Genomic DNA, 26,753 nt, shown 5'->3' with positions numbered 1-26,753 from the left:
TTTTATTTGGTCTGTTAGAGCCTGTAGCTCCCTTATTCATGTGGCAGCCATTTTGGTGGGGCCGTGAAATTAAGGGACCAGCGCAAGGATTGTGCTCTTGTGTTAAGGCGCTCTCGCAGCCGGCCATGTTTGCACTGGTACCGGCTATTAAACAATGCATGTCAGTGCGCCTAAAGCACTGCTAAGGCAAGCCTGTCTGCTCCTGTCTGGATGGGGCTAGGGGGCACCGACTGCACAAACATAGATACCCAGTGAATGATATACTCGAGAGTCTTCTGAAATTGCAATTAAAGGTGAGGTGTGGGAAAGCGGTGGAAAGGGAAAGGGGAAGTATTGGGTCACGAGGTTGAGGGTAAATCGTGCAGGAACTCACGTAAGTGGTCCATTGGGAAGGAGCATTAGGGGGGCAACCTCTGGAGAGTGCACTTTCTGGGAATTGAAGGATAGAGCATACAGGACGGACACTAAGGTTGAAAGAGGAGGTGCGCTCTGCATTAGTTAACGTGCCCTCTCTCATTAAAAATAGTCTGGAAATACATGAGTTGATTGTAGCTGCACATTTGGATTGTTGATACGGAGACACGGTAGCAAGACTCAATAGGGACACACGTAGTGAGCGATTATTTTTAGAGAGCAGCTGAACTGCATCTTGAAGCTGATTAAATCTAAAGGGGAAAGCAATGAGATGAGGTGGTTTCAGATTAAAAATAAAAAAAGTCAGTAGCTCTAGCAGGACTACTGATTTATTGCCTGCCAGGACCTAAAAAGCACTATATATAAAACTGGCAGCATTTTCTGGAACCACACTTGTGAGGGACTTCAATCCATATCTGGAGGATGTGACAAACAGCGATACCAGAGCATTTCTGGCCTCTTGATTAATTTCGGCTTCATCCAGTTCGTTAAGTCCCCTACCCATCGGGCTGGAAAAACCTTGGATGGGATTTTTTTCTAATGCAACAACCTTGACAGCTGAGGAGTGCACGTCGCTGGTTGGACTGACCACAATGCAGTCAAATTTAACATGCACTTCACACACAGGGCAGTAACCACACCAAGCTCGGTTTCAGGAAATGGGGAAAAAATCCAAAAGGAGAAGTTTGCAGAAGCACTTGAGCACTATCTTCAAGATAAAAATCTGAGAAGCCCGGGCACGTTGGTAGAGAACTTTAATAACTGGGCGAAGGCGGCAATTGAGGCAGTCGCCCCTCTACATAGTGCTAGTTTGAGGGAGAAGAAGGAACCATTGGCCCCTTGGTTCTCGGAAGAACTGAGGGAGTTGCAAAAGCGGTGCAGGGGACTAGAATGTCACTGGAAACTGTCCCTTAGGATAGAGAAGAAAAATATGCCTGGGGCGCTGTTCCTCGAATATCAAAGCAAGAGCAGGGAACCTAAAGCTGCGCACTTTTCTCAGAAAATTTATCAACACTCCCAAAGAACTGTTTAATATAGCACGCACTTCAGAAATGCCATGGATACACCAAGCGTCGGAGAACTCACAAGATTTTTACAATAAGGTGGCTGTATTTTTCAAAGAGAAAATCAGGACGATCTATGCAAATTTCTCTGACTATTCCTAGAACTTTAGCAAAGTGTGAACAGGAGAAGGGGGGGATGGGTTGATGCTGGAGCAAGTCATCGCCGGAGGATTACCTAGTTCTTCCCCGTTACCAGCAGCTAAAATCAAGACTTTTTTTTTTAAGTGGGTCAATTTCAGGTTCCCCAAATGACCTGTCCCTCCCCCAGGATTTTGCAGCTGCTTCCAGACTTAATGGCAGAGGCCTTGGAGAAGGTACACTCCCAAATTTCGGAATCAGGAGTGTACCCTCATGAGTGGAAAGAGGCAGTAGGTATTCCTCTGAAAAAGAAGCTGAATAGGGATTTGAGTGACCTCAATAATCAGCGCCCGATTTCGATGTTGCCTGCTAGAATCCTGGAGAAACACCTGAACCAGGAATTAGCCCAGTATCTCGCGATCCACAATTTCTCAGACCCTTCACAGAATGGCTTTAGGAAGAATGACAGCACTGAATCAGCACTTATAGCAACCACTGATTCCATCCGTATGCAGGTTGACATGGGAGGGGCAGCAATTTTAGTACTATTAGACCGGTCTGCTGCCTTTGATACCATCGCTCCTGCTGTATTAGTGCAAAGGTTGAGGCAAACAGGACTGAGGGGCTCGGCTCTGAAGCTACTGGAATCCTTCTTGAGGGGGAGCACACTCACAGTCAGCTGCAGGGACTTTAGAGCCAACCCCTTTCAGTTCCCCAGCCGGGTTCCACAAGGGTCTGCACTCAGTCCTACGTTATTTAATCTATATGTGGCCCCTATAGCAAAACTGGAGCGATCTCTTGGTTTCCAAGTGGCCTCCTATGCAGATGACACCCAGATTATTGTAGCTACTGACAATGACTGGAGAGACATGGTGGACAGATTCAGAAGTTGCAGGTTAGAAGTCAACAAGTGGATGAAAGATAACTTGCTCAAGATGTACAGGGAGAAAACTGAGAACATGGTCTTCTGGATGGCTAATGCTATCTGGTCCAGTTGCTGGTGGCCTGATACTTGTGGCAGTGGACCAGTGCCAGTGTCCATAGTTAATACCTTAGGTGTGATGTTTGATGATACACTGACCTTTGACACCTGGTTCAACAAAACAGTAAGCACCTGTTTTTGGATCATTAAGGCCTTGAAAAAATTCCCGAGTTTCCTCCCCAAAGAGCTTAGGGCAGAGGTTGTTTTTGCACTGATCAAATCCCACACTGATTATTGTAATGCCCTCTATCTCAATATTAACAAGCTCTCATTAATCTCACATGACAGAGGGAGCATCTTCTAAGGAAAACACATATATTGAATGGCTAATATACCTATAGTGGATTATGGGCAAGCTGCGTATTTAAGTTCCTATTCTCACGGTTTTTGAAAGTTGATGCTTTGCTGGCACTAGCATTGATAGTAGCTCTCTCATCTCTAGTCTCACAAATATTTTGAAATTACCATATTTATCCTAAGAAGAGAGGTTTACAAACTGTCGGACTTACAGGTGTTTTGATGTAGGTGTGAGGATCTGGAAACTCAGGGAAGTGACAGGGGATGTGGGATGGGTGTGGTTTATTCTGTCCAGCAGTCAAAGCCTTCGCGACCACTGGGTGATTTGTCACAGGAGCTGCAATATAAAGTTACAGTTAACCAGCCATCTCCTCCAGACTGTGCAGAGTTAATGTACATGCAATCTATATCAGTTGATAGCAATGACGGAGTTTCACACACAAAGAGTCAGAAAGAGAGACACCATGTTCACATCGACCTGCAGATTGTTTCGATTGTTCGTGGTCGGTCCCTCACACAAAACAGCCCAAAAGGACAGAAGACGGTGAAGTCTTCCATACTACAATAGTCCCTCCACCCCACTGGACAAGCAAAATGTGCAATCCCATTAACCTACACCATGACCAAGCAGCACATGGTAGTCATCCAACACACAGATCTAAACATTCACATGCACCATCAAATATCAGCCCTACCAAGCAGCAGATGCAAACCCTCACTAATTGAGATTCATGCTGTGCATCTCACACAAACACTTAACCTACACTGGTTGCCTATTGTAGGCACAGATTTATCAGATCATCTGATTTGTCAGGGGCCATACATATATTCCCCCACAGCCAAGCAGCAGTCTACACATAAAGAAATTTGCCTCAACCACAGTGCACTACGGTGGTGACTGTACAAAATATTACTTCATTAGTATAATTACACGTTTTGGAGTGCATGGTACAATCATTTACTACATTTCAGTGGTTGTGGTTTTCATTCATTGTGCAATATTGTGACAGATTGCAGTGTCAGTATTATAGGTGTAAGGAAAGGAAGAGTACTGATCAATCAATCAAGGATCTGTAGAGCGCGCTAATCAGCCGCAAGGGTATCCAGGAGCTTAAATTAAGGCTTCTTAAAAGGTTTCAGTAAAAAAATAAAAAAACAGGTCTTGAGTCCCCTTCCGAACTCCTGAAGGGAAGGTGAAATCCGGAGGTGGATGGAGAGGCTGTTCCAGGATTTCACTGCAAGGTAGGAGAAGGAGCATCCTCCACTGTTGCTATGGAGAATGCAAGGGTGTGTGAGCGAGGGGGAGAGAGGCAGAGCACAGAAGTCTGGAGGGTTGGTGGAAGCTCAGGCCATAGTTGATGTATGCTCTGCCTTGTCTGTGCAGGGCGTTGTAAGCATGAGTCAGAATCTTGAATTTGCATCTCTTGTGGACAGAGAGACAGTGAAGTTTCTTCAGGTGAGGGCTGATGTGGGTTCATTTGGGGAGGTCGAGGATGAGTCTGGCTGTTGAGTTCTGGATGGTCAGCAGTCTCTTCAGGAGGTGTGGGGGAATTCTTGCATAGAGTGTATTGCCGTAGTCCAAGTGGCTGGTGACGAAGGCTTGAGTTGTGGGGCGTCTGGCAGAGACTGGGAGCCATTTGAAGATCTTTCAGAGCATACACAGAGTGAGGAAGCAGGCAAAGGAGACTGCATTGATCTGGCTCTTCATGGGGAGTTTGCTGTCCAAGATAATGTGGAGGTTCTGGGCTTAGTCCGTGGGGGTGGGAGAGGGTCCCAGATCTGCAGGCCACCAGGTGTTCCCAAAGATGAGGACTTCAGTCTTGCCTGTACTGAGTTTGAGGGAGACGTCTTGCATTCAGTTGGCAAGGCTGGTCATACACAGGTGGAAGTTGGCTTTAGTGGTGGAGGGGTCTTCGGACAGAAAGGATGAGCTGGGTGTCGTCTACGTAGGAGATAATGTTCATTCAGTGGTTTTTGACGATGTTGACTGGGGGGGGGGGGGGGGGGGGGGGTCCTATAGGTGTTTAACAGGGTCAGGCTAAGGGAGGAACATTGAGGGACGCCACAGATGATGTTCTTAGGCTCTGAGGTGAATGGAGGAAGGCAGACTCTCTGTGTTCTTCAGGCGATAAAGGATGCAATCCATTTAAGGGCATCTTCTGGGAATCTGATCAGATAAATGTTATGTTAAATTAATCTGATATAGCGTGAATCACCCCAGGGGTTTGTGTGGGTGCGGGGGTCAGGCAGGAATCTCGGTGCTTCTTAGGTAGCGTCATATATTGCAGAGTTAGACCAATATTGTCTTGAGCATTTTCCTGAAGTGGTAATAATCTGTACACGTTCGGATTTCGTCTGGCAATTTATTCCAGTAATAAGGAGCCAGGTATGAAAAGGCTCTACACCTCCTGCTTTGGATTTTTTAACTCGAGGAATCATTAAAAGCGCTTTATCACTGTATTTCAAGGATCTTACCTGACAGTAAGGCATAAGCTTCTGAGTAAGGTATAAAGGGCCTGTACCCTTAAGAGCTTTGTGGGTAAGACAACAGATTTTAAAAATATCTATTTTTGTAATTGGTCACCAACATAATGATTTCAAAAGAGGTGCTGAGGCTGCTCCGTATGGCAGGTTGCAACTAAGACAGGCAGCTGTATTTTGAACTACCTGAAGTTTTGCCAAGTAAGCTCTCATTGTCAGAGATTAGAGGAGCATTACAGTAGCTAATCCTACTTATTATGAGCCCCTGTACCAACATTTTTCTTGATGACATCAGTAGGAAAGGGAGGGCTTTCCTTAACATGTGCAGTATGTGGAAACAAGAGCCGGTCATCACTATTAACTGATCTTTCATGGTTAACGTTTGGTCAAGTCAAACTCCAAGATTTTTCACTGCCTGTTTAGGAGTGGGCGCCCAGCCCAGTTCAGATCAAATGGCCACCTGTCAACTGCCCAATACTGTAGGGCTTTCCTGAACAGCAGAATCTCTGCTGTTCGCCTCTTGATCAGGGTATGGTGGGACACAGTGATGAAAGCCGCAGAGAGGTCGAGGAGGATCAGGGTGGCTATTTCGCCCTGGTCTAGAAGGGTTCTGATGTATGTGGCAGTGATCAGAGCAGTTTCGGTCTGAGTTGAATCCAGATTCGGATGAGTCCAGAAGATCGTTTTTCTTGAGGTATTCCTTGAATTGGTGGATGATGGTCTTTTCGAGGACTTTGGTGGAGAAGGAGAGATGGGACAGTAGTTTTTTTTAGCTCAGTGGGGTCAGCGGACAGTTTTTTTGGGGAGGGGTTTGATTCCCGCAATCACGTGGCAGAGTTGATGGATGTGTTGAAGATGGCTGTACGGTGTGGGTAGGGGTCCGTTGGAGCTCCAAATTGAATGGAGTACATTATGTTGGTGGTGCAGTAATTGTTATGTGCATGGTGGTATATCAAAACTGTAGTCCCAGATTTAAAACAAGATACTCAAAGGTGTAAAGATGAATTTCACAAATCCACAGTAAATGAAAAACAGATGATTCATCCTTTAACCCCAAAACACAGGAGGTAAATGTAAATGTGTACCTTCACATCCACACACAATGCTCATGATGATGCACCCTAAAAATCATGAAGGAGATGTGTGCTCAAAACCTACGTGCTGTAATGACCATCCTCTGAGACCGCTTGGCATATGCAGGAAGAGACTCTATGTTGAATCCTGAGGAAAGAGAGGAGGAAAAGCATCAGTGTCTTCTAAGTCCTCAATAAAAGTTAATAGGTGACACTTTAGGGCACGGAAAGATCATTATCTTTATAATCATGCCACTAAAGTCCAGACTAAATGGCTACACATCAGAGCTAACAGTGAGTGCTATGTTTGGCCCCATCACAACTATCCCCTCCTCAGATGCTCTTATACATGTAACCTAATGGCATTTTGGTGTCAACTTGGAGCACCACAAATCCACAAAGAGAAATGTTGATTGAGTAGATCCATGAAAATAAAAAAAAACAGGAGGCTACCTTAAAATTTATAGTGCTGCATCACTTTAGCCTAGTTCAAGAATTAAAGATTAAAATTATTTTTTTAAATTGCATGTTTCGGCATTCAAAGTCAACGTGTACGTAAAAATATGTTTCAAATTAATTCCATTTCAAGGGCGCAGCCACACAGTGCATGGTGGAAAACTTCAGAGCACCCGGCCCCAGCCAACCCCATCCTGCCCTGAATATTGCCTCCACAGGGGAGAGTGCTGATCTCCTACCCCCCTGAAGGTGAGCGGGTCCCCCAGCCGCGGCTGGAAGACGGAGAGGGGCTGCGCTCCACATACTGGAAACCCCAAGCCGCAGCTGCTTAAGATGGCGACTGATGCGTAGCAGAGCTGACGACGTAGCAGTCGGGAGGCCAGAGTAAGGTTCAGGAGCAAAGGCACAGCTGGGAATGGGTGGCTGCTCATCAAGGGTTGAGAGTGTAGTCGGCATGGCGCCGAGGACCCTGTGACGGCAGAGGGCCTGGGTAGTGAGCATTTGGGAGACCTGCCTGAAGCCTAGGCAGGGCTAGGCTGTGGCTGCGCCGGCCATGTCTGAAGCATGGCGGGGACCCAGACTGGGAGTGGCATACTCCATGCAGTTCCCAGCACGGCTTTGAATAGTAACTCCGGAGGGGGTGCAATTCTTCTCCACACCTCAGCACACGGAGGGACAGCCTCGCCCTGGCATGAGCGAGATGCCCCGGGCGGAGAAGAGAAGACGCTGCCCTCGTTCCCCAAGGGGTTCCCTGGCACTGGCTGGACGTTCCACTGGGGCAGAGGCGGGAGCTCCAGAGAGTGGTTGAGGTGGTCACCTCCCTGAGTGGATCGACGACTGGCCCTTCATCCCCATCCCAAGGAGCGAGCGAGTGGAGGACTGACTCCAAAAGTGAGTCGCTCGCCTCGAGCATTCTAGTTTGATCCAGATAGTGGTCGTACCTGGGACAGCGGACAAACTTATTTAATGGAATGGTCTGGCTCTAGAATGCGTTTGACTCAGTGGGGGCGGGGCTAACTTGTTTGACCTTCCCCGTTGATGGAATGCTTATGACTTTAGTATCACATTGTTGGATGGGTGGGTGCCTGGTATGTTCGGGACTGGCACAGTTGATAGGAAGGACGGACTACTACCCTCCTTCTCCGAGCTGCCTGGGTGATAAAAGGCACAAGAACACCGAACTGTTAGTTTTGACAAGTTTGGACGGGTCAGAGGTACCAACTGTACTAGGGACTGGGAGTTGGGATGTTTCTGTTTCAGTTATAGAGGGGATTGTTTTGTGCTGCACCTACCTGCTGTGTACTAAGCATAAAAATAGACTACAAAATACCGATGTGGAACATTAGATTTTGCATCTAACTAAGCATGGGCCCACACTGCTCTCCTTCAAGAGACCCACCTGGACCCCAAAGTAGGGCTCGCCCTCAAGCAATAATGAAGCCAACTCTACTGCACCACTTATTCAGCATATGCACGGGGCCCTCATATGGATTTAACCGGGGGTGTTGTTTCAGTTTCCACTTGGTACCTACACCTCCCGCAAGGGCATTGGGGGCGGGACGACAATAGGCTTACACTGCACTTCAGAGTTCCTGAACGGCAGGAGGCACAAGAGGTCGAGGCACACTCAACGAGAATGGCCCTTACAGTATGAGGGTGTAGATTACTCATCACCACTGGGGTGGCATAAACCATGGATATATTAAAAAAACAAAGCGAGCCAATGTTTCTCTTGAGAAGGCTTTGGCACATCTCAGGCTTGATAAGTTGAATATGTTAAAATGACGACCCATTCTATGCTGATGTTATATGGCTGGGGCTCTCGGCATGTTGTGATGTGTGCATGTTCAAGCTCAATAAAGTATGCTTTAAAAAAAAAGTTAATTCCATATCAATTCCTTCATACTAGTGCTTTCATTGACATTTAAAGGGTGTTCATTATACAACTGAATTCTTCATTTACTTAAGTCACACTAAAAGCTCAATGCAGTTGGAGCAAAAGTGCTTATGTAGTAGGAAACAGACCAAAATCACTGCTGACAGTTTAAATCACTCTGAATAAAAAACAATGTGTTAGAACATTAGAGCATATTATCACAAATCTGGCTCTTTTACCAATAAGATGACTTGTTATTTCAGGCGACATGCATGTAATGCAGTATCTTTAAAGAAAACTTAAAAAATAGGTAGGGTTGTGGTAGGACTACAATCCATTCTATTTTGTGTTTGTTATTCCTCAACTACATGCATCATCTACCTAAAATTAAAAATGCATCTTATTGTGATAGTCACAGATAACTGGGATAGAAGTATTGGCATCTGCTAGTAGAAAGACCTCAAGCATCAACATTAGCCCTACAACCAGCAGACCGATATTGTAGAAACGGATACACACTGTAACAAATGTACAAGTTGTGTGGACTGGTGTGCAAAGCAATAAACACGTGTTCCTAGCAAATGTGAAACCTTAGTAAACCCTTGATCTATTAATAAAAGACTGATTTGATATCTGCAGCCTGGAGGCCTCTCTATCAAATGTATCTGTTAAAAGTAAAGAATTTTCTTATGCTGCCATAAACTTGCAGTCATCTTAAGGAATAAATAGGCCAGACACCAGTCCTTGGGTAAGACCACAAAATATATTTTGTACCCCATATCACTAGTTTTTACTATGACCCTACTCTCTACCACAGTAAACAGTGCCTGTATTTGCATTGCTTTCAAGTCCCTTTAGTACGAGCCAAGTTCTCAGCTGTTGCACAGAGACGTCTTTATCATAAACAAGAATTGGGCTGTAAACACAAAGTATTTCTTTTTGTAACAACAGAGAACTGAACTGCTCTTCAAAAGGTCCTGTTTGTCACACACAGGCACGTAATTTTGCAAAGCAAAAAATGTAATGAATTATTCTCTTCTATTAGATACACTGAATAACACTGTCTCCAAACTTCACATATTAAAACAATCTTTTATTAATATATTGAGGATTCAATAAGGTTTTGCACTTTCTAGGTAAAGCACTTTATTGCTTTACATACCAGACTACATCAATTAGACTACTGTTATGCTGCATATCTGTTTCCACAAAACCAACCCACCAGCAGAACAAGACTTTATCAGGCTTGACTCTTGCGGTCTTCCTTTTAGGAGATGCCATCCCAACTATTCTATTTTCATATCATTATCACAATCAACTGCAACTGTATAGTAGGCAGATGATAAATGTAGTGTAGGAATAATGAACAAAAAAATAGGACCAATGGTACAGTGCGGTTTGCATACTGCCCAAAATGTTGAATTGTCTTATTACCATAAGAGCCAGTTTTGTGATTGTGAGTACATGTTCATATAGAGTGGCTCCTATTCAAAAAGGTAAATTTACATGTGTAGAATTACACACGTATAACTGTACTTTTGCACCTACGCATTTCTAAGTGTAAATTTAAACCTAAGTAGAGACTTGCTGGTCTCCATCCCTTGAAACCAGACAGTGGAGACATTTAAGACTGAATTCACAAGTGTAAAGTTAAAACTAGTAACTTTTCACTGGTAAGCAGAAATCACCACCACCGGGCGGAGAAGTTTTATCAATTCTTTAAAAACTATCTATATGTAAATTGATACCGTAAAATAAATCAACATAATTATTAGCCTAGAACTAATAAAATAAAATGTTACAGCACTTTAACTTATCAAATTTAATTTTCATTGAATAATTTAATAATTAAAGTGTATTCATACAATTTATATATATTTTGGCATTTAAATAATACATTTAGTAACTAAGTAAAAATGTTTTAATTAATATTTAAAGTTGAGAAATTATTTTTTAATGAAATTGTTTAAACTGTAAAATATTTAAACTAAAAAAGAAACACAAAACTCTTTGATAAAGCACCAATGAAAACGGTAAGCAGTGGAAGGACTCTGGGCAAGAGCAGAGAACTTAGACAATGCTCCAGGGTAGGGACAAACACATGAATAGGAAGTTAAGCCGACCAAGGAGAAGCAAGAGTGACAATGAAGTCAACCAATGGTAAACAAATGACAGGCTCTAATACCTAAGTAAACACAAAGACTCACAAGCAAGTGACTTTAAGGTTCAGGGATGGGTAGCTGTACGGGGAGGTGACAGTAGCTTAGGAGCGTAGGGTTAGCAGAGTTAAAGGGGGGGTGTCTTGAGGTCTCATGGAGGGGGTAAAAGGAGGTAAGTGTGACTTGACCGTTCAGGGGTCTGTTGAGCTAAATGGAGGTAAGGGTGATTTTAGGGGTTAGGGGTGGATACAGGTAACGGTTAAACATAAATCTTTTGAAAACAACCCATGAATAATGATGAGTAAAACGTCTTCAAATTATAAAGGAGGTAACCAAAAAAAAAGTAAATGTGATACTGTGGCAAACAGTTAATTTAGACAACACATACTGTCTAGTAATAGTCTTAAACAAACATAATATGTTTACAGTTTCATATTCAATCAAAGCAACAGGCGGCCAAAATGTTTGTTTTGGAATTGATCACATGCCACAAAGTTTTTTTGTTTCTAGTTTTTTGCATTCAGCATTGGGATATACCAGGAAGTGTCAACTTCAACTCTGATGGCTTCAAGATGTCAGTATAAGTACCCCAATCCCAGCACAGTAGTGCAGAAAAACAGTATTCAAAAAAATCATTCAGTACTTGGTCCATGCTCCAGGGAATAAAACAAAACACGGAAATAGAATGAAGCCCAAATGACAGTTGCGTGCTCAGCAATGAAAGGGAAGAAAACAAGAGTGACAATGAAACTAAGCAATGATAAGTAACGGGAGAGCTACAGTACTCTGTTTAAATGTTTTTTTGTTTTTTTTAGCAACAATAGATCATCAAAAGTGACAGGGTATCCACAATGTCTCAGGCAAGATCGAAAAATGAAGTATGAATTTAACAAATGAATAATAAAATTGCACATGAACTGATCTATAAACAAGCCTTTACTATAAATTACTTTTGAAACTGAATTAACTTGAATTATACTTTTACATATACTTTAAATAAATTATGAGGCCAGCAGCCTATGTGAGTTCAGGGTGGAATCTGGACAATATTCCAGATTTTACTGCATTACTTTAATGGATACCATGAGTTAGGACACAACACCAGTGCACCAAATAATCTACTAACCTTTCAAATACCCACAGAGTGCCAGCATGATTTGTGATTTTGTACTGATTTCAACATTAGCATTCAGAACAGACAAGACAGATGCCTTCTAACTACTCTCCTGCCCTCGTCAAACACTTCAGAGCTAACCGGGATGGGAATTTGGAAGATCACAAGAAATTAAAGAGTGCAGTGGCACAGCTCCATGAAATGTGGCATCATGTCAGATTGCTATGTGGCACATTACTTACCCATCTCCACGAGGGTGACCACAATGTCTGAAAGGGTGGGCAGGGTCCTGGCTGTGTGCTCGCAATAGGACTTTGCACTCCGCCCAATCTCTGAAAGATCTGAAATAATTTTAAAGGCAACAAAAACATGACACAAGCTACACAGCAACAAAAACCACACTGCTACATAAAGTGCAACAGCTGCCTACAAACTGAGGGAGGCTGTTATTACACATGTGGATACATTTAAATTAAAATACTATTATTAGCATAACATTTTCTCCTACATTAAAAAAAAATATTCATGAGGCATATTTAAAATATAAAATACATTAACCAAATATCTGGTACTTAGAAGTATTTTAATGTCAGCTAAACATGTTTCACTTAAACCTCAAAATTTCACATTTTACAAAGGAGTATTCTAGATGAAGCAGGCATTTTAGGAGCACATATTGCCTCAATGAACTCCCTCGTGTTCTTATATGTAACATGTCACTTTCATGAAATATGCAATAGTTAGTAATTTTGGGGGTGTGGAATGAGTGGCTGAGATAAGTAGAGGGTGTTAAATGTGGAGTGTGCACTAGAGCCTCAAAAATCTGTTAAAAGACATTCACACATGAGAAGCGCATACGGGCCCAGCAATATATCGGCAAACTGAAGAAGACGGGCAAGATGAGTTTATAATCAAGTCTTGGGCAGCCTCTTTGAGCTGGAGAGCTGAGTGCCTACTTAGTCCACCGGTCCTGCCCTATGGCAGTGAAAGAACTGAATGCTGGGAAAGAAGTGGACGGTATGCCAAGAGGATAAGGTGTGAATGAGTGCAGAGGGGATAGTGAATGTTGCGCTGAAAGGACAACATGCAGAGGAACCAAGGGTTTAATAGAAACCTAACACAGGTCACAAAATGCATTGAAAACAGTGGTTCTTAACCTGTGGTCCAAAGAACCCTGGGAGTCTGCAATGCCACTCAGGGGGGTCCGTGACTGCTCAGAGAATGAAATAAATATAACTGATTAATAAAGTGCATATAAATAAAAAAGCAAAATAATTTCTTTTTAAACCTTTTGTAAATCTGAAAGGATATTAAATTGGAGGCTAAAAATTAAGTTGGTATCCTCAGATTGAGTAGGGGAAGCAGTCAGTACAAGTACATCAAAAAGAACATGAACAATGGGTGGTAAGATTTGTAATACTTGTTTGTGAATTAAATAAAATATTTCATAGTTTGAGTATCTGTCTGTTGAGTGCTGTTTTGTGTGTTGTTCTGCTGTTCAAATCATCAGAATTGCTTTGGACGGGGACCCCGAACTCCAATGATGAGTCTCTGGGGGTCCCCTGGATTCATGCAATGATTAAGTGGGGGTCTACAAGTCAAAAGGTTAAGAACCACTGGTCTAGGAAATTGTCAAGAGAAAGACTTTATCAGGAAGAGATCACAGCTAAAAAGCTGGTGAGGTGCTGTACTTGAAATGGAATCAGAGAGATGAGGTGTACATTGTGAATGGAAGCGCCCCCTTCTTTTTCAAAGAAGGAAAGTGTGTGAAAAAGAGTCCGCAGGAGGGAGCCAATTGAATACCAGCAGCCTCCGGGAAAGCCTTAGTCTCCCTGGGTGTAGCGTGGCACCACCTTCACCTATCAGGGGAAGTCAATGGTAAGTGGCTAAGGCAGGAGGCCCCAGAGTTCTAAAAAAGTTTGAGAAAGAACGGCGGAAGCACAGAGTACAGTGAAGGGACACAAAATGAGCTGAAACTGGTAAGTTGAGACCTGGAGGGAAGAGGCTGCAGGCTACCTGAGAGCAAGAGTGGAGATGGAGGTGGGCTGAAGCAGGAGAGGCAACCGAGATGACATGCATCAGTGAACAGAAGATAAATCTAAGGGTGTACTGGAAAACTAGTAGCAGAGGAAAGGGAAGCTCAAAGGAAATGGCGAAGAGTTGATGAAACTACAGCAGTCTTAGAAGGCGACAAAAACTTTGGAAGCATCTGTAAGAAACAAATTCTTTATGGGAATGGGGCTGGGAACCTGAAGTAGCTCCAGAGGTCGGGACTTCATAAGAACATGGGCTCAGGAATACTAGTGACCAGGAACCTGAGCAACACAGGCAGATTAGGGTAGGAGAATCCTGCATTTGTTGCAGGCTACTGGGAAATAAGACACTGAGATACAGGAGCTTCGCGGTGGCCGGGAAATAGTGGGTACAAAGATAAAGGAAGGCAGTAGAAGCATGTAATGACTATACATGTGCTAAAACAAGGAGGAGTAAAAATGCTAAAAAGTATGCAGGGTGGAAGCACAGATGGATGTATAAGCAGGAGATTTGCTCAAAACCACAAAGGAGTCTAGGGGCAAAACTAGAAATTAAAATTGGGCTCACTGGAGAAGAGTTAACTCTGCTTGGATAAGATGTAAGTAAGATACCTCCAGAGAAGAGAATGGTCTACCAGAAAAGACGATGCCCAGGTGCTGCGGATTCCTTACTAACCAGTTGTCATAAAGTCTCTATCCACCTAAAGCCCTACATTTGAAACAAGCATTTGCAATGCAACAGGTCTTGCGTTTGCTTGCGATAGAGCTATTAGTGCTGTAAACTCCTAAACGGACTTTTCTTGCCACATAAACTAATAATGAAAAGTAGAACAGTTTCACATTTGCGAGCCGATGGTCACCATGAGCGTGAAAGAGACACAGAAAAGGAAACAGAAATTTGCTCAAAGTGAAACTTATTGGAAAAAGTGCAATTATCCATGTTACCGGTAAAAGTGCAATTATCCATGTAACCAACAAAAGCTAAATTATCCAAGTTATAGGGTCGATGTCATGCAAAGTGCTCGACTACTGCCCAGCCTGATCGTGCTGCCCAGGAAATGAAAAGATAAAGTAGTCCAGAAGCCAGCTGAAAACACGGAGCCTCGTATGTTTTCAGTAGTTTACCGGTGCGCTCGAGGAGGGCTAAACACTGAAAAAGGCATGATGTATGCATGCCTTTCACAAATGGAATTAATCGATTTTTAAAAGGCAAGCCCACAAACGAATGAAAGTGACGGGCGTGACATAGGCGTGGTTAGAAGCCCACAGAGATTACAACATGGTCCAGAGCGCTTGCGCCCGCTCGACCTTAAAAACAAAGTGGTGGTGAGAGAAGTTTCACGGTCATGGACTCAATCCTGTGGAAATTACTCCCACTCCACCTATGATCTATGACAGACTTACCCGAATTCAGGGGAAAACTTGAAAAACTTCTCTTTTCTTTTCTTGTTTTGCTGGAGCTAGGTTTAACTCCAACTAGTTTTCTTCCCAAGAAGCTTCTTAAAACACAAGTGGGTGTCCATGTGCTTTAAAAGTATCAACTGACATATCATAACACACTTGATCTCTTTACAAAAGAAAAGGTCGTTAGTGGAAAGTAAAGTCAGTCTAAGAAGAACAACAGATTTGGTGGCTGCCTGTAGAAGAGGAGGGGAATAACCTGAGCAGTCTGTACATCGGTTCTGTAGCTGCGTAGGCCAACGTAAATCATCCAGCAGTTTCATAATAGAGGACGCACACAACAAGAAGCCTTCAAACTCACTGCTTCTCCTAGAGCAGTAAAGGCCAAACGCTAAAACAACAGGATGGGTATACATTTTTCCAAGAGGTAAAAAAATAAAATAAACAACAAATTAAAATTGCACAACGCAACAATAATGGTGTTACTAAACTATGCACTGCATGTGCAGAAAATGTAAACTTGTTTACGAAGTGAAGCAGAAGTGAGAGGCACGAAGGTTCAATATATGTTGATGTTCAATGCTAAATTAAAAGCCCTACGTCAAAGAAAGTATCTTTTTTCAACATACCCATAGCAGCCTGAAATTGAGCAGAGAGGGAGGCATGTACCAGAGAGACAGAGAATGTGAGAGGCAGAGAAAGTCGAAATATGCCTGCAACAAAGGAGGCTTGGAAATATCTGATAGGGGAAACATACAGAGACGCAAACAGAAGAGGATTGTAAGAACGAAATAACAGTGATTACTAGGACAAGTGCAAATGAGACAGAGGGAAAGGCTATGAATGTTGAGAAAATGCTGAAACCACCATACTAAGGGGATCCGGGCTGAAGAACCGGTTACACAAGGAGCAGCGGGAACCAGTAGCATTAAGCTCGGAGAGGAAAGGAGTAGATGCAATAACAGGGTGGGGCTTGCCATTATCAAAGGGCAAAGTGAGGCCAACTCAATTCGAAGCAAGGGGGAAAAGATACCTATGGTTTTGCAAAAGACGAGGAAGACATCAAAGTTGTTGCATAGGTCATTCTTATGGTGCATAGCCTGGTTTAAAGGAGAGAAGGGAGAAACAGATAAGACACAGAGAGTTTTAACTGCCAGTGATAAAGGTAGTGAGCCTTCCTCTCCCTGAGACAGTCAAGCAACGGGAAGGAACTTGTGAGGCATTACATAAAGTGAGATAGGAAGAGAGGCAAAGGGGAACAGAAGGAAGGTTTAGGGGAGTTCCAGGGGATAGGTGCATCTCATAACAAATTGTGGGTGATTGATGTCCACTGCTGGGTAATGTGGGGTGAGCAGAACTGGGGACTATCAGGAACTTGGAGGAAAGAGAGGTTACAATGACACATGGACTTGTGATAAACATTGGAAGTTTACTAAGGGGAAAGGAAAACCAAAATAGATTCAAATTCATGGATGACGGGGGATGAAAGAGAAGGGGTGAATCCTGTGCACATTTTATGACAAACTGCTAAGGGGTTACATTAGGATGGGCTCGATATTGCAAACAGTCAAAAGACTTAAACCTAATTTGCTGTTGATAAGAGTCTGTTTGGTATTAAACAAATGTCTGTGTACTGGGAAGTTCTTTTGCTACCAGTTAGATCATGTGGAGTTTACAACAGGGTGAAGAGGAGCAGTAGTTTTAATAAAGAAAAAGTGGAAAGAAAATATGTGATTGATGCACAAATGAAATAACAGTTCTGTGATTTTATGGTTATTACTGAGCTGCTATTATGAAGATTTTTTGCAAATGTTTAATATCAGAATATATTAAGTCAGTGGTCACTGCACAACATATGGGTATGTAATTAATCTGGACTGTGCCACAGAACTATTTTCTCAAAATGAGAAATTTGCCCAATCATTAGTTTGACACTGAATTTTGGAATTAGCATACATTTGCATAACATAACAATCTTAACACAAGTATTACACACAGCTCTGTAACATTTCTGTCATGGTTTCCACTGCTGCTTTTTCGGCACTCTCAAAACCGGCCTCGGTCAGCAACGAGCTCACCACCACTTGTAGTGTGCGCCTCCGGGCCTGGTAGTAGTTATCTGATGGAGTTGATGAGTGTTTCCCCCCTGATCTCTGAAGAAAAAACATAAGCAGTGAAACAGAAGTTTAAACATTGCATCACAGATTTAATCTCACTATGCATTTAGGAGCTGCCTATGGGAAACAGACAGTATCCCCAACAAGGCCAGGGGCTCTAAAAAAAAACATCCTTTATCACATGGCTAACTTTCCAAGACTACACATCCTTCAAATTATCAACTGTCGCAAAAGCAGTCCTAATCCACCCACCTCACTTTTTATTTAATCATCATTTTATCTATTCGGATATTTTGTTTTATTTCCCTGCTTATATGCATAAGCTTTACACAGCCATTCTGATTTTTTTTTTATTTTAATGCCCTTCAAAGCTGTGGCACACACCAACACACCTATTCGTATCACAAAGAAATATGGAGAACACAATATGAGTGACCAGACAAGAAGATTTTGTGAGGATTCTATTCAGAGAATGTCAGGCTCCTTGAACTAGGACTGTGTTATCACTACTTATCAGGAGAACATCATGGGTCCAGCCAAGGGCTTTCCTTTTCCAATCACTAAAATGAGGTGTGTTAATCCAGTTGATTCAACTAAAGCAAAGACAGCCCATTAATCCAATAAGGAGTCGGTTTGGTAATGCTGAAGTCAAACACTGAACCTACCTGGTAAGAGGCAATCTGGTTTGCATGTGATACGCTTCTGCATTCAGGACAGGATCATTCTACACTTCCCTGGTTGTCAAAACTGTGTGATGCTAAGCAAATATTTTATGTCACCAAGCCTCCTTTTTTCCCCATCATCACATGAGAACATCTTCAAATAAGGGAGTTCAAAATGCATGCTGTACAAAAACCTTGTGTTCAATTTAATAGACTATAATGTTGCTCCATCTTAATAAATATCTAGGCCAAATATCTAATATACTTCACAACTGATTTGCATCTTGGTTCACCAATGGCACTGTCATTTGAGCAGAGGAGGCGGCAGGAATTCATGCTTAAAAACCATCACTTTTAATAAGTTCCACTCAATGCAGTAATATAATCTGATGTATTGAAGCGAAGCACTAGTGCACATTAAAGGAATACATTTTTTTTTGTTTTACTTTTCAAGAGATTTTAACATTTTTTTATATGAAATCTGATGCTGGATATAAATGCCGATTATTTTCAAGACTTTGGTACTCCCCCTTACCTCTTACAGCCTAGCCAGACCCTTGGCTTGGCTCTCCCTGTTTCAATTTCTTGGCTCACCCACCTCGAGATATGCTGCCTATTTCACTGAGGACTGCGAGTGTAGTCTTTGTTTTTTTTACAACAGTAAAATAGGATGTAACAGCCTAAAAAACTGACTTAATCAGCAAACGATAAGCACCCAGGTGCAGAACACATGAGTATTATAAGATAGTTTAAACCAGGGGTCAAAGTGGGTGGGATCAGAGGGGCAGGACATGCCCATACTTTTTTGATTTATGAAAAAACATGCCTCTTACTTTTTGTGAAAAGACTAGCGTTCTGGGCGGTTAATTCCGATAAGTTAAACGCTTTAGCCATTCAGCTAGTTTCATGTGCTGTGAAATCAGTGCTTTAAATGAGCAGGTACTATCCAGGACTGAGTACCTACACGTCATTAATTTGAAAGGGAGAGTACCTGCACTTCTTGGCACTGCTACAATGCATTTAATTGGACAGGACCGGCACTTTTGAGGAGCAGACAGGTAATCTAAAGGATGAGAAACTGAGCTTCTAGATTTCCATTTAAAGCACTGTGTGAAACCGAAGGGGGCAGACAGGTAAACAAGAAGCAAGCCTTTTTGCCAGGATGCCCGCTTGCCTGAAGCAAATGTGCACAACTAGTTAATATGCACAACTAGTTAATATGCAAATGTAATGGATGCTTGGGAGCTCGTTTTGGCATTAATTGATTAATCACTTGAAGCTTTATGATGACAAAGATTTATCATTTTTGAGTGGTAGTGCAAAGCTCAGCTGTGAAGTGCTTGCTTTTAACTAATTTTATTTATATAGCGTTTATGTTAAAATCTCTATGTTGAAGGGACAGTTATATAAAAAAATATACATTATGTACAGTCTGGGTATTACTAAAATCTATATTTTAGAAGCACCCTTGAACTTAAACGTTTTTGGAGCATTTTGTAGCAGTCTCTTATACTGCAAATAATGCAAGTTTAAAATAATGACTTACATATTCATAGAGCTTTCTGCCACAGGACCGGGACCTCCTAGGTCTGAAAATACACAAGTCACTGTAGTGGCAAGTATGAAGGATGCGATGGAGACAAATTTCATGTTAATATCTTTTATTCTTGCCACAAGAAATAAAGCCCACGAGCAGCCGGCCGGCCGCAACACCGCGCTTTGTTCGCGCCTCTGCCTCTCCGCCGCGCCGCCCCATGACGTCACGACCGTCCTCGTTACAGATTGGTCGTGGCGTCATGAGGCGCCTAAACATAGAAGACAGACTAGTTCTGTCCCTCCAGCCTCGTGCGTTAACTCACGTACGACATCTCCCTTTTCAACAGAACAAGAAACTTAAGGAACTTCACCTCATAACAAAATCTTCGAACCTCTTGGGTGCTCGGATATGCCTAATTGGCCTGCTCGGAGTAACATACTGAAGTGAATTCGCCTTGACGGCGCACGCATCCTCTAGGCTTGACCCCATTACATTGTGACTGTCGCTCTCCACAGATTCGGGCATGCAACCATTCTGTCTTGAGGCAGCCGTCAAGCCACGCCGTGCCTTCTCGCATCGCTCCGCACTCCCCTGTCCACTCATTCCTGGACTGGAAGGCGTATTCACACATTCCTCCTCATCAATGACTACATCCCTGGCTTCGTGAGTTTGCCACTCGTCAACATCATCCGTGCCTTCGGCCCCATCCACACGGACATCTTTCATGATGATTTTCTCTTGCCCAGCCTTGAGCCTAACTATGTCGTCCTTGCTCCGCCACCCCGCTCCTTCCAGACAGACTGCCCCTCTTGTCACTCCTTGCACACGCACCGGGGTTTGAAACACAGACTCCTCCTTCATCACCCTGTTGGGTTTCTTCACCAATACCCAATCCCCTTGCGCTATATTTTTAGTTTTGGCTCTATTCACCATGTCAGCGTACCTCTTATTGTTTTCCTGTTTGGCCACTATTCTTGCTTTGACTCTCAATCTCTCATCAGATTCTGCCTCAATTTCCCGGTTCATGTCATACCACTTATTGAATTTGGGGGTAAGCTCACTCATGCATCTTCTCCCTCTCATCAAATAAAACGGAGTGTGTCCAGTAACCTCACTGGGCGTGTTATGGAAAGTGTTCACTTTGTCCGCCAGAAACGCTTTCACATTCATGTTGGAAGCGATCGCCTGTTGCACGCCCTCTTTGAGGAATCTATTCATACGCTCAACCTGCCCATTGCTCTTCGGGCTGTACAGTGGGGTTTTCTCCTGCTTAATCCCCAACCTGGACAGAAAATCCGTCATCCGCCTGGACACTAGCTGGGTGCCGTTGTCCGACACCATGATCTTCGGCTGTCCCTCAATCGCGAATATTTTCGTCAATGCCTTGATCACTCGTTCAGTGGTAACTTCCCTGACGAACTTGTAGTGAATCCATTTGGAGAAGTAATCCGTAAGGACGATGAGATGCCTACACTCGTCAGGTAGCCTTGTAAATGGGCCCGCAAAATCAATGGCAATCTTGTTCCACGGGCCGGCAGGTATGTCCACCAGCTGCAACTCTCCTTTTGTCGTCTTCCAGTGCTTATCGGCCCTTAAGCACGGTCCACACCGATCAATGAATCTGCTGACATCGCTGCACATCCCTGGCCACCAGTAGTACTGCTTGAGGAGATTCTTTGTAGCGGTATTGCCCGGATGGCCTTTATGGGCAATCCTGATTAGCTTGTCTCTTAAACTTTCCGGAGGTACAAACAGCTCGTGTCTCTTCACAAAGCCGCCTTCGATGGTGAGTTCGGGACTAATCTGTTGGAAACTTCTGAGTGCCCCGTGCAAGTTCCGGATAGGGGGCCAATGAGCCTTCATGTGGTCCATCACCCTCCGCATAGTCCCGTCCTTTTCCTGAGCCGTCAACCATTCTTCCTCTGATATGGATCCCTCGCACATGGCTGTTGCGTCAACCATTGCCACAACGCACTCCGTGTCGTCCAGGGAATCATTCTCCTCATCCGGGATCGGTATGCGAGATAGGCAATCCGCCCTGCAGTTGAGGCCCCCTTTGATGTGTCTGACGGTGAAGTGATATTCTTGCAACTTGGACAGTAGACGTAGGAGCCTAGAGCTGGCTTTGCCATTGCCACGTCCTTCACCGTCCATCATGTATATCAAGGGTTTGTGGTCGGTGACTAATTCGAACTCCCTGCCCCACAAATAATTTCTCAGTTTCTCCACGGCCCAGACGCACGCGAGCGTCTCCCGCTCGATGGTGCTGTAGTGCTTCTCTGCTTCGCTCAATGACCGCGATATGAATGCAACAGTGTTCTCCTTCTTCCCTTGGAATTGGCAAAATACTGCACCGATTCCCTTGGCACTAGCGTCAACCGTGATTACATTCCGGAGGTCCTTGTTGTACGGTCGTATTACTGGGGCCGCGGCGATTGCCTGTTTGACGGATTCGAAGGCAGCGCTTTTTTCCTGTGCCCACGTATACTTTTCGTTCTTCCGTAGCAGTTTCCTTAGAGGCTCCACAGTGGTTGCGTATCCTTGCATGAACTTGGAATAGTATTCGCTGAGTCCCAGGAACGATCGCAAGGCGTCTTTGTCTCCTGGGCAAGGGGCATCTCGTATGGCCCTCACTAAATCATCTTTCGGCGCGATGCCATTTGGGGTAAGCACGTGCCCTAAGTATTCTATCTTGTCTTTCATGAATTTGCACTTGTCTTTGGAGACTGTCATCCCCCTTTTTTGTAGCACCTCCAACACTCTGCGCAGCAGTTCTAAGTGCCCCTTCTCGTCTTCCGTGTGTATCAGAATGTCGTCCTGAAATGCTTCAACCCCCTTCATATCGCAGAAGAGGTGGTCCATTAGCTTTTGAAAGACGCCTGAGGCCGATGCAAGGCCGAATGGAAGACGGATGTACCTGTATGCTCCAAACGGGGTAATAAAGGTGGTAAGTTCCTTGGATTCCTCCGTGAGACATACCTGGTGGTATGCAGACTTCAGGTCTATCAGGGTGAAAAACTTCGATCCTGCTGTGGCCGACAATATCTCCTGAATGTTGGGCAGGGGATGGCAGTTCACCAGGATATTTCTGTTCAGTGACCGCAGGTCTACACACAACCGAATGTCCCCTGTCCTCTTCTTCTTGGACACCACGATTGCAGACACCCATTCTGATGCACCTGCTTCCTCTATTACTCCTTCCCTTTTCAGCTTATCAAGAACAGCCTTAAGCTCCCCCCTTACTGAAAGAGGAATCGTTCTGACTTTGTGTTTTATTGGTAGGGCACCCTTTTTTAACCGTATAGCATGCACAAATCCTCTTACACACCCTACCTTGTTTTCAAAAACGGAGTCAAACATTTCGAGGACCTCAGCTAATCCATCATGTAAATCATCAGGCTGCACATAATTGACCCAGTCATCTCTCAGAACAATGGGATCTTCTGCCCCAGGGACTAGCATCACACCTAGCTTCGCCAGGTCCTTCCATCCCACAAGGCTCCTCCCATTTTCAGCCACATATATCTTTGTTCTCACAGTGCGCCCTCGAAAGGTGAGGAAGCCCCAGAAGTAACCTTTCATCACTATGTCGTGTTCCCCGAAGGCCTTTGGACTCACATCCGTCTCGTGCAGTCGTACATCTTGCCACTTCGAATCAAATGTCCTATCCGAGATCAGGGTAAGGGGGGAACCAGAATCAGCCGTAAATGGCAATTTTATCACACCAATCATGACGGAGCCAATGGGACCCTTCACTCTACCGTCTTCACCATCAATGGACAACACCATGTCCGCATCCGCATCAGTATCATTCTCGCTTACCGAGCTCACTTTCATGCCCGTATTATATTTTTTTGCTTTGCATACTGCCGCAAAGTGGCCCAACTTCCTGCATTTAGAACAGCTTTTGCGCACGGCAGGGCAGGCCCTGCTATCCGCTAAGTGATCTTTTGACCCACATCTATAACAGATGAGCTGCCTCCTGCCTCCCCCTCTATCACTCGCTGCCCTTTCTGAATTTCCGGGCACATGTTTACGGCTGTCCTGTACATAGAACACATTTGAAGCCTGACTAGTGTTCGCCAGTTCCTTGGAAGATACCATGGAGCGTTCCACTGCCTTTGCAATGGCAATTACGTCCGTCAGCGAAGGATTCCTGCATGAAAGCAAACGTTCCTGCACTTTCTTTGAATGGCAGTAGAACACCACCTGGTCTCTAATGTACGTATCAGTCATCACTGCAAATTCACAATCTTGAGCTAGAACACGTAGACATGCAATATACTCTTCGATAGTCTCTCCTTCCTCTTGTTTCCGCAGTGCGAATTTATGGCGCCCCACCATGATGTTGCACTCCTCTGCATACTGCAACTCAAGCCGCCGTACAGCCTCCTGGTACTCATTCAGCGGAGCTGTGGCTCCCTGGGGATTCACATATACCGGCAGGCTATCGAAAACCTCTTGTCCAGCCTTCCCCAACAGTCCGAATAACAAAGACTTTTTCCGTTCGGGGCTATACCCCTGACCATCAATTGAGATAATATAGTTCTCAAATGCGCGCAGCCATCCTTTCCACTTCATGCATGGCTTACCAGGAGAGTCCAGGAAGAGAGGAGGCACGCAGATATGACCTGTCTGCGACATGGCCGGAAAGCGGGAGGCTACTGGACTGCGCAGAACGGTAGGAGTCGTCAAAGTCAATCGTGTGGAGACCGCAGCATCAGCGCCTTAGAGGTTGCATGTAGTCCCCAGTGAAGGGATATCAGCGCTTTCCACTGGCCTCCCGAAACACCAGGTAAGGTGGGCTACACTCGTGGGCCTTGGTAGAAGCTGTGATCCTTGTCGCCATTTGTAGTGGCAAGTATGAAGGATGCGATGGAGACAAATTTCATGTTAATATCTTTTATTCTTGCCACAAGAAATAAAGCCCACGAGCAGCCGGCCGGCCGCAACACCGCGCTTTGTTCGCGCCTCTGCCTCTCCGCCGCGCCGTCTCCTGACGTCACGACCGTCCTCGTTACAGATTGGTCGTGGCGTCATGAGGCGCCTAAACATAGAAGACAGACTAGTTCTGTCCCTCCAGCCTCGTGCGTTAACTCACGTACGACAGTCACTATTCTCCACTGCATCAACCAAGATTTAATTATTTGGCTCTCTGGTTACACACAGACCTCTGCAGTACATCAACTAACAGAGGTTTCATAATATACCAGAGCGCATTCCACACTGATTAACGTTTTTAAATGTATTTTTTATGTAAGCTGCGCTTTATTTTATAGGTAGCTACCTGAAAGTAAAAGACAAAAAAAAAACACACTTGCAGAACACGTTTTTTTTTTTTTAGGCACACCCTCGACCCCACCCCAACGCTCACCGACACCGCACCTATTGCAGGCAGCATCAAAATTCCCAGACGTTTTTTTTAATGCACTTTGGCCGCTGATTCAAAGAATGCCAACATACACCTCACCATTAAAAAAATAACATCATGCTCCGGATTTTTATTCAAGCAAACCAGGTGTGGTCTGAAAATGTACATTGACTCGTCCACACTCATTTAGTGAGTAAGCTAGTCCTTTCGTAGCTGTGTTACTACAGTCAATATTGGATACTAAACCACCTAATAGAACATGACCCGCAACGACACATCTCACAAAAAAAACAACGACGTAGCAAGCATTACTTCCGCGTGCATATTCTATCCAATCAAAACGAGAAGGGGCGGGCTAAATGCTGGGGCAAGTAAATAGATCACACGTGAGACACCATGGTGGTTCTTAGACTGCCTCGGCAGTGGCTGCGAATCCCCGCTCCCCCATACGCCTTGTGATAGGAAACCAGGAAATTCCACACAGTATTTACCGTCCCCGAACCGCCAGCTGCACCGACAGCCACCTGAGGATCCGCCATCTTGCTACAGTGTGTCGCGCATGCGTGGTGAGTGATGGCAGTTTGGGAATTGTAGTTCGTGCATTTTCACGAGACCACAGCGCCCTAGAGACCATACGGCATAGCACAGTGCGCTCCAGTTTATAGGAGATTGGAGAAATCGAAAGTAAAAACTGAGCCTAAAACAGAACAAAGAGCACAATGTAGAGACTTGTGTAAAATTCGTAAAAGCTGGGGCCTAAAATTTCCCTGTAACGCTGCGGTCTGACATCTAGGGTGACCACCTGTCAAGAAAGCAAATTCTGGACAGTGACAGTACCCATTCAGGACAAATTGTAATTTTTATGGACACATCTGAGGATTATAAAATAGACAGGTGACAAACACATAGGCCAACATAGGTTTAGGTTATTTAGTCGAGATTACACATTGGAGTATTAAGGGAACATTCTTGGCGTATATCAAGATGAAAAAAACATATACACTCCATGCAGAATTTGACAGACAACATAAGGGGAATTTTTCACAGTGCTACACTGTACCATGAGTCACAGTGCCAGAAGCAGCACAATGCTGCTGAACTTAAGAGTTCACAGGCAGTAGCACTGCAAGAGAGTGTGAAAGGGGGAGAGAGGGATATATACAGAGAGATGAAGAGGCAGAAAGTTGGAACAGTGAGAGAAGAAGAAAGCTAGTGAGGATCTACCAGCTGAGAGAGAACAGGCGGTGAAAAATAGAAAAAAGGATCACAGAAGAAGATGAGCAGAGTAAGGAGCAGAAAGATGCTGAGGATGACAGAGAGAAGGTTGAAAAGAAAAAAGGTAGAGGGAGCATCTGAAAGGCAAAGTAGAAGGAACCAAGAGAAAGTATGTGTGTGGAGGGCGGGGGGTGAGAGGCAGAGATGAATGGCAAGGTAGGTGAGAGGCCAGAAGTGTTAGAGAAAAGGGAACTCAGAGAGAAATGGTTGAATAGGAAGCGGACAGAGATTATGTGAGGATTCACTGTGTGCCAGAGGTCTCAATACCAATTCCAGTGCACCATCTCTTTGGAAGCATGGTGCTCTTCTGCTCTTTTCCTTTCACACAATGCAGTGCAGCAACTTTACTTACCGCGTAGTGTG

The 26,753-nt window shown here is 44.2% G+C and overlaps 1 protein-coding gene across 2 annotated transcripts in view; it reads right to left on the bottom strand.

Moving 5' to 3' along the window:
* Window positions 1-25,736, bottom strand: part of TAF8 (TATA-box binding protein associated factor 8) — a 57,767-nt gene extending 32,031 nt beyond the window's left edge. For both annotated transcript variants that reach the window (XM_069238420.1, XM_069238421.1), the window contains exons 1-5: window positions 25,607-25,736; window positions 17,425-17,581; window positions 12,237-12,335; window positions 6,475-6,537; window positions 3,048-3,172 (exon numbers count right to left, since the gene is read on the bottom strand). In XM_069238420.1, coding sequence (XP_069094521.1) covers window positions 3,048-3,172; window positions 6,475-6,537; window positions 12,237-12,335; window positions 17,425-17,581; window positions 25,607-25,654 — 492 coding nt within the window. In that variant the 5' untranslated portion in view covers window positions 25,655-25,736. The remainder of the gene's footprint in view (window positions 1-3,047; window positions 3,173-6,474; window positions 6,538-12,236; window positions 12,336-17,424; window positions 17,582-25,606) is intronic.
* Window positions 25,737-26,753: the final 1,017 nt, after the last annotated feature.

The sequence above is a fragment of the Pleurodeles waltl genome, chromosome 6, assembly GCF_031143425.1.
Source record: "Pleurodeles waltl isolate 20211129_DDA chromosome 6, aPleWal1.hap1.20221129, whole genome shotgun sequence".
Classification (NCBI taxonomy): domain Eukaryota; kingdom Metazoa; phylum Chordata; class Amphibia; order Caudata; family Salamandridae; genus Pleurodeles; species Pleurodeles waltl.
The sequence above is the reverse complement of the archived record's forward strand: the minus strand, read 5'-3'. Positions and strand labels throughout refer to the sequence as shown.